The sequence below is a fragment of the Rhizomucor pusillus genome (genome assembly GCF_041956525.1).
Source record: "Rhizomucor pusillus strain CBS 183.67 unplaced genomic scaffold VTP01scaffold_2, whole genome shotgun sequence".
In the NCBI taxonomy this organism is placed as follows: domain Eukaryota; kingdom Fungi; phylum Mucoromycota; class Mucoromycetes; order Mucorales; family Lichtheimiaceae; genus Rhizomucor; species Rhizomucor pusillus.
Window position 1 is genome coordinate 1,041,992 of NW_027192144.1, and position 14,017 is coordinate 1,056,008.

The 14,017-nt window shown below is 45.4% G+C and overlaps 10 protein-coding genes across 10 annotated transcripts; 5 read left to right on the plus strand and 5 right to left on the minus strand.

The window, feature by feature from the left end:
- Positions 1-103: 103 nt before the first annotated feature.
- On the plus strand, positions 104-1,336 carry VTP01DRAFT_4513 (uncharacterized protein; the record flags this gene model as incomplete). Its single annotated transcript, XM_069383203.1, has 8 exons — positions 104-163; positions 240-391; positions 456-550; positions 599-681; positions 743-863; positions 921-1,120; positions 1,187-1,202; positions 1,260-1,336. The coding sequence occupies 8 exons, from the start codon at positions 104-106 to the stop codon at positions 1,334-1,336; spliced, it is 804 nt and encodes a 267-aa protein (XP_069243927.1).
- Positions 1,337-1,499: 163 nt separating this feature from the next.
- VTP01DRAFT_4514 (uncharacterized protein) lies at positions 1,500-2,535 on the plus strand (the record flags this gene model as incomplete). Its single annotated transcript, XM_069383204.1, has 5 exons — positions 1,500-1,802; positions 1,875-1,952; positions 2,018-2,107; positions 2,163-2,395; positions 2,466-2,535. The coding sequence occupies 5 exons, from the start codon at positions 1,500-1,502 to the stop codon at positions 2,533-2,535; spliced, it is 774 nt and encodes a 257-aa protein (XP_069243928.1).
- Positions 2,536-2,944: 409 nt separating this feature from the next.
- On the minus strand, positions 2,945-3,196 carry VTP01DRAFT_4515 (uncharacterized protein; the record flags this gene model as incomplete). Its single annotated transcript, XM_069383205.1, has 1 exon — positions 2,945-3,196. The coding sequence occupies one exon, from the start codon at positions 3,194-3,196 to the stop codon at positions 2,945-2,947; it is 252 nt and encodes an 83-aa protein (XP_069243929.1).
- A 259-nt stretch (positions 3,197-3,455) lies between these two features.
- Positions 3,456-3,989, plus strand: VTP01DRAFT_4516 (uncharacterized protein; the record flags this gene model as incomplete). The annotated part of the gene is made up of 1 exon (XM_069383206.1): positions 3,456-3,989. One exon carries the CDS (start codon positions 3,456-3,458, stop codon positions 3,987-3,989), a length of 534 nt encoding a protein of 177 aa, XP_069243930.1.
- A 173-nt stretch (positions 3,990-4,162) lies between these two features.
- VTP01DRAFT_4517 (uncharacterized protein) lies at positions 4,163-5,960 on the minus strand (the record flags this gene model as incomplete). The annotated part of the gene is made up of 2 exons (XM_069383207.1): positions 4,163-5,301; positions 5,363-5,960. The coding sequence occupies 2 exons, from the start codon at positions 5,958-5,960 to the stop codon at positions 4,163-4,165; spliced, it is 1,737 nt and encodes a 578-aa protein (XP_069243931.1).
- Positions 5,961-5,999: 39 nt separating this feature from the next.
- Positions 6,000-6,420, minus strand: VTP01DRAFT_4518 (uncharacterized protein; the record flags this gene model as incomplete). The annotated part of the gene is made up of 2 exons (XM_069383208.1): positions 6,000-6,200; positions 6,271-6,420. The coding sequence occupies 2 exons, from the start codon at positions 6,418-6,420 to the stop codon at positions 6,000-6,002; spliced, it is 351 nt and encodes a 116-aa protein (XP_069243932.1).
- Positions 6,421-7,011: 591 nt separating this feature from the next.
- Positions 7,012-8,983, minus strand: VTP01DRAFT_4519 (uncharacterized protein; the record flags this gene model as incomplete). Its single annotated transcript, XM_069383209.1, has 8 exons — positions 7,012-7,155; positions 7,223-7,470; positions 7,528-7,820; positions 7,881-8,131; positions 8,183-8,276; positions 8,337-8,552; positions 8,612-8,671; positions 8,742-8,983. 8 exons carry the CDS (start codon positions 8,981-8,983, stop codon positions 7,012-7,014), a joined length of 1,548 nt encoding a protein of 515 aa, XP_069243933.1.
- Positions 8,984-9,113: 130 nt separating this feature from the next.
- VTP01DRAFT_4520 (uncharacterized protein) lies at positions 9,114-9,976 on the plus strand (the record flags this gene model as incomplete). The annotated part of the gene is made up of 6 exons (XM_069383211.1): positions 9,114-9,149; positions 9,206-9,289; positions 9,356-9,407; positions 9,474-9,499; positions 9,564-9,756; positions 9,819-9,976. 6 exons carry the CDS (start codon positions 9,114-9,116, stop codon positions 9,974-9,976), a joined length of 549 nt encoding a protein of 182 aa, XP_069243934.1.
- A 125-nt stretch (positions 9,977-10,101) lies between these two features.
- On the plus strand, positions 10,102-12,310 carry VTP01DRAFT_4521 (uncharacterized protein; the record flags this gene model as incomplete). The annotated part of the gene is made up of 8 exons (XM_069383212.1): positions 10,102-10,534; positions 10,593-11,044; positions 11,102-11,206; positions 11,268-11,329; positions 11,390-11,462; positions 11,530-11,873; positions 11,942-12,109; positions 12,169-12,310. 8 exons carry the CDS (start codon positions 10,102-10,104, stop codon positions 12,308-12,310), a joined length of 1,779 nt encoding a protein of 592 aa, XP_069243935.1.
- Positions 12,311-12,491: 181 nt separating this feature from the next.
- On the minus strand, positions 12,492-13,837 carry VTP01DRAFT_4522 (uncharacterized protein; the record flags this gene model as incomplete). The annotated part of the gene is made up of 5 exons (XM_069383213.1): positions 12,492-12,734; positions 12,806-12,895; positions 12,947-13,261; positions 13,361-13,536; positions 13,615-13,837. The coding sequence occupies 5 exons, from the start codon at positions 13,835-13,837 to the stop codon at positions 12,492-12,494; spliced, it is 1,047 nt and encodes a 348-aa protein (XP_069243936.1).
- Between the last annotated feature and the right edge of the window lie 180 nt (positions 13,838-14,017).

The window sequence follows — 14,017 nt, forward strand, 5'->3', positions numbered from 1 at the left end:
TTGGTGTATTCATTTACCTCGCACAACTGTGTGATTATGCTTTCTTAGTTTCAAAGGGCGAATCCGAAGCCGCGTCCGCATTTACATCATTTTTCGCCCTACTATGAATATTGCTACTGAAGATCTCACGAGTGTTGAATGGAGGGATACAGCTTGGTTAGAAGTACGATTGAGCCAACATTGTTTACACGGAGAGAGTGAATGAACAGAGTTATTAAGCCTTCCAACATGAATAACAGCGTGTAGGAGGATTTCAGAATCAACAGATGGTCATGGACTACTTTTCAATGTCTCCTTTCTGGGATCGCCAGTGCAACAACCAGATAGTGTATATGCAAACTCAATACAATGATTTACGAAGAACCTATGAAGCCACCCAAGAAGCCCTAAGGTGCTGCGCTTGTTCGCTTTTTGCAAAGTATAAAGATATTGTAACCGACTGTTTGCGTGTCTAGGAACCTGAAAGGCATTGAATTCGCTGTCATACACGAGCATCCGCCGGTGTGGGTTATCCAGAAAAGATATCGGCGAGGTCCCGCACCAGACGATGGTGAGTACAACCGACTGAAAAGCGAATGTGATCTAACACCGAGATCAGTAAATCCAATTGCAACGTACTATATCATGGGCGCCAACGTCTACCAATCACCAAGTATTTACTCGGTCATCGCTAACCGACTTGTACGTTCCAATAATATTTTTGCGTGATTGCTGGACGGGGACTTATATTTTCTAATGCTAGCTGACAAGTTTATTCCACGTAAACGGAGCTTTCAAAGATGCGCAAAAATGGATGGATTTCCATCCAGCCAAAGGATACAGCTGGAAATCATCAAAACCGACATCAGCAGAGCAAACCAAAGGTTGAAAAACATCACGTCAGCTTATCGTAGACTGTCAGCTAATGGTAAATTGCTTAGCTCAACCAGGCACTTTGCGAGCGCGAGAGAACCAAGAGTTTCGGTTGCTGATGGATAGAGCCATCGAGACTTCCGCAATGCGCATTGCTCAAAGTCGGCAGGCACTCTCACAGACTGATACAGCAGCAGCAACTGCCGCGGGAGGAGGAACAGGAAAAGGCATCGCTGATTCAAGCTTAAGCGTCGCGGCCGCTGCAATGGTAAGAAACTCAGTGTAAGAGATAGGAGAGTATACCCTCGATTGACGTGTTTGTACCACTTGATAGGCGGCACAACAAAGAGGTGATTTAAGGTTTGATAAGCTTGTTTTCTCGCAGTACTAACGATACCCAATTACAGACGAAACAACAGGCAAGCGACAACGCAAAAAGACCGAGGATAGCAGCAGTACAAAGCGAAAAAAGAAGGCAAAATAAAATAATGATAATATTAAATGGAAAAATCGATTTTTGTAAATGGGAGAAACGTCTGAGCAGCTGTCATTGGTTCATGCAGCTAAACTGGGATGTATACGTTTTAAGTTCCCAGGACACACACGCACATACACACGCAAAGAGTGCACGCTTTTTCTTTCCCGCAATGCCAGGTGCATCGTCTACAACCTTACCCGCCACTGCCAGCAACAGCAAAGGTTCCAAGCAGATCCTGGACAAGAGCCGGACACACAATACCCTGCAGCTCAACCAAGATACCCAACAAGCTATCACACAACAAAAACAGCAGCGCCCATCACTGAGCAGTCGTTCGCAAGACGAGGCTTGGGTCGACATTTCCGATCGTCGACTGCCAAACACTCGTCTCGGAGCACTATATCCTGGCTCCAAGTTTGTAGGGAGCCAAGAGTGCGAGGCGAAAAGTTACCAAGTTACCGTTGAAATACAGGTTAGATTAGAATAATCTAATCGCTTTTTACTGTTGCAACAGTCTTGTCTCACATATACACTTCTCTTTCAGCACGTTGATCTTCGAGAGGGGACGCTGACTGGCTATCTTAACATCAAAGGCTTGACGGTTCGGTATCCGGAACTTACGGTAACCTTGCGGTGGATTTATATCGTTGCAATAAAAGAAAAGAAAGAGGCTGATCTGATTTCTAGACATTCTTTCAAGGTGAAATAATTGGACCGAAGTACTCATTCTTGACTCGAAAGTGGCAGGCTCAACGGCAGATCGATGCAGTTCACTGGGTATGTTGGCTGCTGCTACGTTATCCCGTGATTCCGCCGCTGACTTAAAGTGCAGAAACGATTTCCCTCCTTCAAACCCTACGCCGACAAATTTCACGAGGACGGATTTGTATACAACTCGCTGGAAGAGGATTTCGTGTACATGCGATGGAAAGAACATTTCCTGGTACCGGATCATCACCTGATCAATGTCCAAGGAGCAAGCTTTGCCGGATTCTACTACATCTGCTACCAAAGATCAACAGGCGAGATATCTGGATTTTACTATTTTCATGAACACCTCGAATGGTAAGCATGAGCTTCAATGGTCCAAGAAGGGGAGGGAGAGAAAAGGGACATGGGATACTTATAGAACTAGTAGGTACCAAAAACTCAAGCTACGGCATCAGACAAAAGATCGCTGTTTTGGCAGCTTCGAATTTCGTTAGGATAGCTTACTCACGCTAAAGAAAACACACTTTGGCTTGTACATATATCGCTCCGACAGAAGCTCGCGAACTGGTATCTAATATATAATTTTACAACAAGCAAGGTGCGATGTGAAGACTATAAGTTTATTGATTGTAATTGACGATGATTTGAAATGGGCATAGAAAGGTATAAACGTTAGTTGCTGCAGCAAAAGGTATTGATAAACATAACGGCTCGTATGTGTGTAGTGGGAAAAGGAGAAAACGGTGGAGGACGCTTTGGTGAGATATATGTGGAATGAAAAGTTGCTGGTGGATGGAATATAGAAGGGTGAATAACCGCTAGTGTAAACACTTGTGTATGTATGTGTGATGATACCTGAAAATAAGAGAGAGAAAGAGATAGAGAGAACTTGATCTGCAAAGGTTACATTCTTCGTTTACGTGTTTGTTGTTGTCGGCGAGGTTGTCGACGTGCAATTGTGTATGAATAGCCGCTAATAACGAGGGACATTTCAGAGGTATCAATGTAAATCTGCTGGCCTCCAAAGGATGGGCTTGATACCCAAGATGCACCGTTGCAAGACCAGAGCCGTTCAATGGTATGCTGCGTATACTGATCCAGCGGTGCCCAGGAGGAGCCGGCGTTGTAAACCCATTCGAAGCCGCTGACTGTCATGTTGATTGAGAGTTTTGTTTCTTCTTCTTCTTCTTTGACCGTCTGCTGCATATTTATACGGGTTGGAGATCTTGTATTTTTCTTAAAGCAGCAGCGGCGTGGCGCAGGTTTAGAGTTGTGGACAAAGTATAACCATTTTTCCCCAGCCAAAGTTGTGGCGCGTGCGCCCGATTTGTCAGCCACGAACGAAAGTTTTGCATTACATACTCTGCCGCGAAACCTTGTCTGTTAATAGCACAATACAACCATAGCCAGCAGCATGGACGCAGCAGCCCGCGAAAGTGACGAGGGAGACTACAATGTTCAACAGCACGCTGAACTCGTGACGCCGTGGCTGAACGATCCCGATCTATACCTGTCGCGCTACTTTTCTCTGCATTACCATTGGGACGATAATGACTACGACGCGGCTGTGTACTGCCGACAAGCTCCCAACAAAGTTTGCGTTGTTGGCGTTACGCCCAACCACCCGGCACTGAACAGTGGCAATGCACAAGTCCAACTCGTTGGCAAGCTCGAGAGCGGCAAGAACGTCAAGCCAGATACCGTCCTATGTGAACTGACAAACGGCGACGACGAATGCGTTAGATACCCTGTAAAGGCACACATGTTTGGCCGATTACTAGAACTCAATCCACGTCTGGATAAAGAACCTGAACTCTTGATCCAGCAGCCGTTGACGACCGGCTACCTCGCAGTGATCCTGCCTGCAAAGGAAGACACGGCCATCCAACTTAAAGAATTCGTTGGACCTGAAGAATACGCATCAGCGAAACAAAGGCCACCTAATTGAATCAAACATATTCTTCCTTGCTACTGTATATACATTAAAACCTCAACAACTATACAACCGCAGCCATGTGAAGTTTAGACAATCAGATCATCATTGCATTTGCATCGATATCCTTGGCATGTTACAATTTACGATAAACAAGGTCTAAATGTAGAGTCCTTTTTTTGCATAATTTATTCCGCACGCCGCATTTCATACGACTCTGCATTGTTGTCATGAATAGTAGGGCTTATGTTATGTTGAGTGGATATAGATGGATCATTATCTGGAGAGTGTAGTATACTTGCAGCACGTTTAGGGACTGTAGAATGGTGTTGGACCCACACTGGAGGAGACGATCGTTGTATCCGGCTGATCCGCCGCATTGACGTGAGGCTGATTGACCGCCGCACGTCGTCTCGGACACGTTGCATGCATTCTTGCAGTATCCGCTGGCTACTTGCATTACTCCGCTCGCTTGCGGCAGCACTAGTTGGCGCCTGTTGCCGGGAAGCTACTGCATCGTACGACATTGCCGGATCCTCTACAAGCGTTTTTTCTTGGAACTCTTGTGGTTGCTGATATTCTTGTTGATTGTTATCTGTGTTGGGTGGCAGGAAATATTGTTCCAGCAATTCTTGTCGTGCCTCCATCACAAAGATCAAAGGGAATACACCAGTCTTGGATGTCAGAAGATTGTGTCCGTAACCCCATCCGTCATCCAGCTGGAATATCAGGTATACGATATCGCCTCTTTCCAGCGCCAGTTCATCGTCTACTTGCGGCGTGTACGAATGTATTGCTTCGCAGAACATTTCAACCATATGCATCGGTGGCTCTGGAGGTTCAGCTTGCTGCTGCTGCGATGTCGTTGGTAACTGTATCTTCTCTTCGGCTCCGCGACCTTCGAAGTTAGGGCCCACCAGGCTTTGCCGTACGTCGTCGTTAAATGAGTCAACCAGCGGCGATTGCTGCGGCGACGCTGCCGCATCGCCGTGGTAGTTGTTACCTATCAAACTCTCTTTGGTCTCAGACGACTTGTTGTGACGACCGTCATGTGTCCGGACTATCAATGGCGGGTGCTTGTAGCTGGCATTATCTGCAGATGTTCGGCTGTATGGCACAGGTAGAAATCTTAGCTTCTGATCATTCTTTCTGCGCCGATAGAAAATGTAGAACAAGAATGCAATTAAAGCAGCTCCTGTCAAGGATCCAATGACAATCCCCGCAACAGCACCGCCGGATAGTGAATTAGATTTTAGTGACTGACAGCACGCGTCGGAGCTGTTCAAGTTGCAGTAGGCACATGCACTATCAGTATCATCTTGAAAGCCTGTACAAGATAACGTATGAGCAAACTTGAGTAAAATATAGGATATGCAACTGTCTCTCACCGCAGTTATCTGGCTCATTGTCGGAACCTAATATGCAAGTTGATCCAGTACCACTCAATCCAGCCCAGCTCTGGCATTGATTGAGCAGTGTGGATAAATAATGATTGAGCGAGTTTTGATTAGGGCAGAGGTCAGAGTTGCCGGATGTGATGTTGCTTGCACTGTAGGCCCACTCCAAACAAGTTGACTGGCAGAGCGGTTCTGGAGCGATGTTGTTTGCGGCGTTGCATGGCAACGAGCTGGTAGCATCCTGCACTAGGAAGGCGCACAAGCGCGTCAGGGAATACCGCGCATAAGGCAGCTTCGTTTGGGTATCATTATTTGATGGGCATCCGAATTTTGTAAGATAATCAGGGGAAGAAGACTGGACGTGGTTGTACATGCTGGCATCAAACGATTGAACGTCTGTTACGTTTGCTAGGAAGCTGTATGTTTGCGCCAGCTGTGATATGCCAATGTAGTAACCACTGAACGCGCGGCAGGCTGAAGACGACTCGAGCTGGAGACAGCCAGGCGAGTCTTGCGCTCGAGTTTCTGTCAAATATAGTGACAAGCTAGCAAGCGCTGCTGCAACGGTCGTGGAGATATACCGGGGCATGATAGTATATATATTCTGCGCGATCAGAATCGGTGGCGATCAGATCAGTTTTGTGTTTCCTTTTGTTGATGAGCAGTAATGTCGGTGCGCGTCCAAAGATACATGGCAAGGTTGCCAGGGCGAAAGACAGTACGCTCGTAGAGGCAGGAAGAAGGAGGGGGTAAAGGAAAAACGAACAAGGAAAGAAGGCCCAAAAAAAGTAGGGAAGAAGAAAAAAAGTATTAATGGTAGCAGCAGCGGCTGGACTGAAACGGGCAATGTGCCTCTCACCCTCGGAGAGCGTGTGGTGCAAGGACACAAAAAAAATTACAGTTTGAAGAGCACAGCTTTGTAGCGGCGACGTGGAGGGAAGTGCGAGCCACAATATAATTCGCGCCACTCTAGTCGAGCCTAAAGCGTCGATCTGTCGACGAATGTGTTGGAAAAGAAGAATTTGGGCCCAGTGCAATAATCGCGTCATTTTGTCTATGTAGGACGGATTTGACACTCGCCACACACCGAGCCAATTACATTGGCTTCTTTTTTTTATCTTGCACGAGCAAACGTGGCTCAAGGCTTTCCTAAATTTATCTCATTCCTGCAAACGACGAGCAATGTTCGAATGCTCTGGACACACACACACACATATATATATATATATATATATATTTATATTCAATGTAAGTCAAGGCAGTAACATTAGATGTATGTAAAAAATCAGTAACCTCTAGAAACAAGCAGAAAACAAAGCAGCAAGTCCACTGGATCCTTCAAGGTATGAAATCTAATTATAGATATGGAATAAAGACGCAGAGAAAAACCAGCAAATATGGACGAATCCGCGGGTTCATATCCGTTACTATGCGTTGAATCGGCGATGCTGAGAGAGGGAGCACGCCGCTGCAGTTGCAACCGTTCGGGGTTACCTGTAGTCTGTCACTCTAAATTACTGGATCATATGACTGAGATCCATTTCTTAACCAAATGGTCCGGCATAGCTTAAACATTTTCAAGGACAGCCTCTCCGTGCAAGTTTAAAAATAGCAATGCCGTTGGCAGGTCATGCAAAGCATTACTTGTGTTGATAAAGGTAAAATCGTGACTCGCTGAGTCCCGCTAGATAGGTAATGCTTCCAATTCTTGCGGTTTTGATATCTAGAATTGAATCTTCGACATCTATGGATTGGATGTTTCCATTGGCGTTCCTGAGGTTTATCTAATTATTTTCAAACACTTTATAGTCAGTCTCACCGATTTCCGGGATTGGAGCAGTGTACAGTAACCTTTTTGTCCTTGTCGTCAGAAAAGCATACGACGATGTCATCATCGTCACGGTAGAGATGTGTTCTCGCGAGCGGTATTTGTGGATTGCAGTTCTCGAAAGACCAGCAAGGTCTATCGTAATCAAGCTCATTTATGTGATAGATACTATGTTTGGTGGATGCAGGATATGTCCCAATTTCCGATCTTCTCGATGATATCAGCAACGAGTTTGACTGTTCATCGTACATTAATGAATATGGTTTAAAACCTAGGCAGTCGTCAGTACTTGAGCAAAAAACGTCTTCTCAAATATTAACTGCCTTACCATTTTCCAGCTGCGGCAGGGGCCTCAGTTCTGGCTCCTGACCGTCCATGAGTTTCCAGACATAGGACCCGACGGGCGTCGAGTATAAAATCTCCTTCTGGCCTGATGCTGTGTAAAATATCTGCATAGAATGTATAGGAAACCGGGTATCTTTTGCTTGCAAGCATTGCACATGAGTGTTGGTATTTCGAATGTCGAAAATGCATATGGTATTGTTAGCCTGACCGCAATGTAGGAGACTCGGATTACGCGGATCAAACGAACAGGACCAGCCTGGTCGTTCCAGAATATATCTATAATACATTTACTCAGTACAAGTGATCTCGCTGGGAGGTTACAAAATATTTACTCACGTTTGGAAAATGTATTTATCTGTAATGGAGCTAAGACAAAGCGTTTTGTCGAAGCTTGTCGACAGCACAAGCTCACTGTTATGCATTGAAACCTTAACATCGCGGATTTGATGCTCGTGGATCTTGAAAAAGTCTGATGTCTCAAAGTCGCGCAGACTTAGCCGTTGCAAACCATGTCCATGCGATGCACTTCCTGCCGAAAGCAGCAACATCTCTTCGCGCTCGTTAACAGCAATGTTCCGGCCTTTCAGCTACAAATCAAGTCAGTTGCGATAATCCTTTGCAAACTTCAAGATATTTACCCCATTGGGCAACCTCAAAGTGAACGCCTCCTTGAATTCTTTTTTCTCAGCAGCTTCAGAATCGAGCGTCTTGTACAAACCAGCCGCTTTCAGCCTATGGATTACAGTCGTCATTAAATACTGATTTACAAAAAGCTGGGATGTCAGGACTTACTGGTTCACTAGCTGCTTATTTTCTTCCGACACTTCTTGCAAAAACCGTTTACTCATGTTTAACGCCATTTCAGTGCTTTTATAGTCTTTAAGTAATTTAAGGTTTTCGCTTTTCAGATCCTCTATTTGTCGCTTCAGATCTTCTATCAGCGAGGTGTCTTGAGCGATCACATGTGAAGTATATAGAGGACGGATATCCTGCTTTCGCACCGTATCGCTAAAATTCAATTGCTTAAATGTTCAGCCAACTTTGAGAGGATAATACATCGTGCTTACTTGCACTTTGGGCAGGTTACGGTTTTGGATTTTTTCTCTTTAAACCATTGCAAAAGGCAGCTGTGTAAATCGATTCGTTTCTCTGTTAGCAGCGCTGAACGTTTACATTTTAAAGGACTTTTTTGCATGCCTTTCTCCCAACAAGTGTCCACACTTTAGAGATACGATCCTATGCGGTCCACTGCTCGCGCAGACACACAAGCATATTGGGCATTCTGTAGCGCGCTCCTCCTCTTCTTCTTCTTCCGTCCTCCTTCGTTTTAAGCCGACATTTGGTGGCGGTCTGAAGTCTTCAAACTCATTATCTGAATCACTCTTGGGTAATGGATTTTCGTCATGTTCAGGTGGGTCGTCCGTGAAAGTAGTGGACATTGGGAGTGGACAGCAGTGTGATCGAGGAACCTGCTGTCAAAATTTCTGCTGCGTTTTACAGGAACGACCCGCGCGCGTCTCTAACATTTAATTTGAGTTCGCCTTCCCCTCCCTTCGACTTGACCGTAAAATGATCAAGAACCCACTAGTCTGGATCGACTGCGAGGTAAGTAAAAGTCTCTGCTATGCACAACTGATGCACTGGGTTTGACAAGGATCAAGATGACAGGTCTCGATATTAGCAAGGATCACTTGATCGAGATTGCTGTCTTGATCACTGACGGCGATCTCAACATAGTCGCAGAGGTGAATGACTATTGGGACTTGAGGCAAGGCAAAATAAAGCTCTGACTGTGGGAGAATTGAAAAAAGGGTCCAGAGTTGGTTATTCATCAACCAAAGGAAGTCATGGATAATATGAACGGTAAAACGAAGGAGAAAGAAAGGACTACAAATGAGTGAATGCTTGATGTTGATATATCGAGAGTAGACTGGTGCAAAGAGCACCACGGTGCTGTGAGTTATTGATCTTCTACATCAACTAGCGTTCACGATGAATTTAAAACCATGTCCTTTCTAGTCCGGGCTGACACAGGCTGTTCTTGATTCCAAAGTCTCCACAGAAGATGCAAAGAAACAGATACTGGAGTTCCTAAAAGCTCACATTGAAAAGGGCGAAGCTCCTCTCGCTGGAAACTCGGTGCATGCTGATAAACGTTTTCTTGAAAAAGAGATGCCGGAACTCGTGGATTACCTTCACTACCGCATCGTCGGTAAGTGGGTTACTCAGTATTAATAAACCATGGACTAGTTTGGTGACTCTGATATGACTTAGATGTGAGCACGGTGAAAGAACTGACTCGACGATGGTATCCCGATATCGCAAAGTGTGTCGTCAAAAAGAACTGTCACCGTGCATTGGATGACATTAAAGAAAGTATTGCTGAACTGAAATACTATCGTCATCATGTATTCATCTCTCATCAGCAGTAATAAAGTTTGCGTACCTAACAAGATCCGACTTTTATGCGCCTGTGCCGCGGTCATCTTGCCAGTCGTTCTGTATGCTCACGTGCAGCAACAGTTTCACCAGTTTCCGCGAGTTCTGCCCACTTCCAATGAAGCGACCCACAGACTCACCCCGATCGCATGTAACAAAGTCGACTACCACGATAACAACAACAGCGGTGCAGCCGGTAGAAATAACAACCACAGCTGTGGTGGGAAGACCCAATGAGGGAGGAGGAGCGAGATCTAGTTTAGACACCGGCGAGCGCGACAAGAAGACGGAAAGCAACGGTGGCAACTCGCAGCCGCACGAAGAGGCAGGCCGCAGCAGTGGCGGTAAGCCAGCTAGGCACCAGCACCATCACTTTATGAAGTCGCCCGTCTTCCAGCCGTCCTCGACTTCACCCCTAGGCTCGCCCTTGAGTTCCGCCGGTGTTGTGACACCTTCGACCACCACAGAAACTATCATGTTTGAGCAGTTACCACCGCCTGTAGACAGGATATCCTCTGAAGCCATCGCGGCATTGCAAGATGTTGCCAACGGTAAGAAGGAAAATAGGTTACAAAGATTTGCAAGTGAGATTAATTGGATAAAGTATAGAATCACCAAATAACCCAAGTGCCAGCAAATCCGACAGTGAAGAACCAGAAACGTTGGATAAACTATTTGAGTCTTGCTTTTTCTCAGGTGTTTCGCTGCTGCAGTGGTCCAATGTTGAGGGACCCAAGGTGGAAAAGGTCTGGACATCCAAAGATGATGCCTTGAACGAAAAGTATATGCAACGATTGATAGCTCAGCAGATATTGAATGGCGAGATGGACCGAAGTATCAAGAACACTGAGGTGAAATGGGTGGTACTTCATCGTCAGGCTATTGTATGCCTAGCGTTCCTGTACAACGATCGAGCGCTGTTGTCAGCCCTGGTGTTTGTCCTCCCGGATCGATATTTGAGGAATTTCTCGCCGTATCTGCAGGTGCTCCGAGATCGTGTTCCAAGGGAGCTTGTTGAAAAGTTGGTACGCTTGCGTAGCTGGTCCAGACGACACTCCGTGGTACGTACTTAACACCAAGCTCCCGTTGCATGTTTTGAGTGATTAACAGCGTCCCAGTGCTGGCAAAATGCTTTGCAATATTTTGGAGATTGCCACATTGCACCGTTTATTAGATCTATAATGAAGCTTGACTCCGTTTCTTTACCGTTAGAATATACAAAAGTAATTATCATGCATAACTTTGGAAAAAAGGGTAAATGGTTATCTAAGTTGAACTCTCCAGAGCACATGTACAATTTTTGACCAAGAATCTCGGCAGCTTTTTGATTCACCCTTTTTTGCAAGGTACAGTTAGCACAAAGCAAATGGAAACTGCGATTCACTGCTAACTACGATGCACTTTAGAGTAGTGACTTCACATTTGCAGACTCAGTGCTGTACCGTAGTCCTTGGCAGCAATTTGACGGCGATGAATATGGTAAAGCGTAACCTAGCTTTGCACCTTGTATAATCTTTACCTAACCGATTTTATGAACGGGAAATAGATGATCAATGCATTGGGCTTATTCTTGTCATCCAAAGAACATAGCTTATCGAGCCACGCACGGAAAAACACAAAATACATGCCAGATTTGTACCTTCAAGGTCTATTCATCCAGGACCTCGATACCAAAAAGTGGGAGACTGCAGTGCTCGAGTCAACTTTACCAACAACCATCGTAGATATGCGACATTTGACAGTGAAGCGAACGCCCCTCAATCCAGCCTATCAGCAGTTACAGAAAGAGTACCGAGAATGGTACTCTGCTCGGCTAGAAGATGAATTTAATAGTCATCTTCGGCCTTCAGAACTATCGTCGGCACCGGCTGCGCGATCTACCGAGTGGAAGTAAGATCCAAGGAAGGAACTGAGGAATTGCTGCTGCTCTTGAAAGCTCAGTTGTCACTTCTGGATAGGAAACCGGTTCTCCAGAAAGCCGACTGCGTTGCTCCTCTAGTTCAGAAACTGTTAGATGAAACCAGAAGACTTCCCTCGCGGTTAAGAGAAGCATATGTACGCCAGTGGCGAAGATTCCTTGTACGGCGATCGTTCGCCTTAATACAGTTTCTGGACAATATAGATTGGTATGTCTCTATATACACCGACTGGTATTTCAGTCACCTGCTAACAAGAACATATAAAGTGAGAATATTTTGAAGGTGAAGGATGCCTTGCAGACAGAAGACGATCGAGATTTAAGCGTTATTGCGTCGCATGCTGAAAAGCTCAAACCGGGCACCCTCGTTCGACTCAAGAAGCTTGGTTTTCACGGCATTAAAGATTGATAAACCAACATCGTAGTTGCTGTCACCTTCTATCCCCATCCCTAAAATACAAAGACTACTGTTTTTTCACCTGCAATTGTCTGTGAGAATTCATTGCTGCAGTTGAACGAACGGTATATTATGAAATAGATACATAAGGACAATGGGGGAGAATAATGAATATTGATTAAGGAGAAGAAGACTATGTTTCAAGCTTTTGCTTTTGACTCTTTTTCTTTAGCTTTTCACGATATTTACGTTTTACTAGCACTCCTTCAATGAGTCTTCTTAGAAAGCGCTGCTCATCTATCAGACGTAAACTCTGCTCCATTTCCTGATTGCTTAATACAGATACAAATTCTTGCAAGTTCCAAGCGGATACAATGAAAAGACGTTTTGTACTGAGGTGATTAGCCTTGAGCTGCTTGTAAATGGATTGTTTAACCTACATCAAGAAAATATTAGCAGTTATATATGACGTATCCAAGGTCTCTTATGCATCGATGGCATACGTACCTCGTTAACGAGCTCCCCAACAGCCAAGGACCATATATACGTCTGATCTTGGCTTTTTCCAGTATACCGTCTCATCTTTGCATCCACAGCCTTCAACAGATGAGTAACAGGATGTTGATGCGAACGCACTCCACGACGTACCTGGTCAGCCTTGTTGCGGACGAAAAGTACCGGTATCCGATGTTCATTTGCTCTTTTGGCTAGGTTAATATCGATCTCTTGCAGCCGCTCCGCAGTAACAATAACGAGGGTATCGAATGCGTATAAAAAGTTATCATCAAAATAAGTTTCTGCCGGATGATTCATGGTCCCTGCACCTGGCATATCCCACACAATCATTGTCCGGAGATCTGGATGCTGGTATCCTTTCGGCTTCGTTGTCGCTTCGACTTCTCCTGTGACCGCGGCCCGTGCGTCTTTGTCGTGATATCCCATGATCCCATTGATCATCGAACTCTAAGGAAATGTTGCACGGTGCGTTTGAGCTCACATGCAAAATATACACCACATCCACCATCTCCTTCTCCTCATCGGTCTAGCAGCGCAACAACCTACTTTACCGGTTCCTGACACACCAACAACAGCGACGTTGTAAAAATCCTCGCAATTCAATCCGATCTCTCGCTTGGCCTTCTTCTTGAGCTCGGGCGGTATCGGCAACGGTTCTGGCGGCCCGTCCTTGAAGATTACCTCAAACATACCCCAGCAAGCTAGGAACGGTGCAAGTGGCCCTGATGTTTTAAAAGTTAGTAATATCATCCCCGTATATAACATGTATAAATACAAAAGAAAAACAAAAGAAAACCCACATCCGATTATGCCCAGGAGTCCTCCAATCATTCCATCCATCACTTTTACACCGGTCAGCTCTTCTTCCGTGAAAGTATAAGCATTCAGCAGCGGGAAAGCGATGACCACCATAGGAACAGCCAAGGTAGATAAGGTCACCTTTGTGAACCTGTTGGAGAAATCGTCATAATTGTAAAACACGTTGGATTTTCGTGGGATCGACGTTGATGTAGCCTGGCCCATCCACAACAGTCGAAATACAAGAAACGTGCAACAACATTGCTCAACACTCTTCCCGCTGTTATGCTGGAATCTCTATATGGAAAGGTCACGAGTTCCCCCCGGAGCTTCGACCGGCGTGATCGCGCAGGTGTTTGTTCTCGACAGTCAGAAGCCGAAATGCATATGTCTATGCGGCGATGC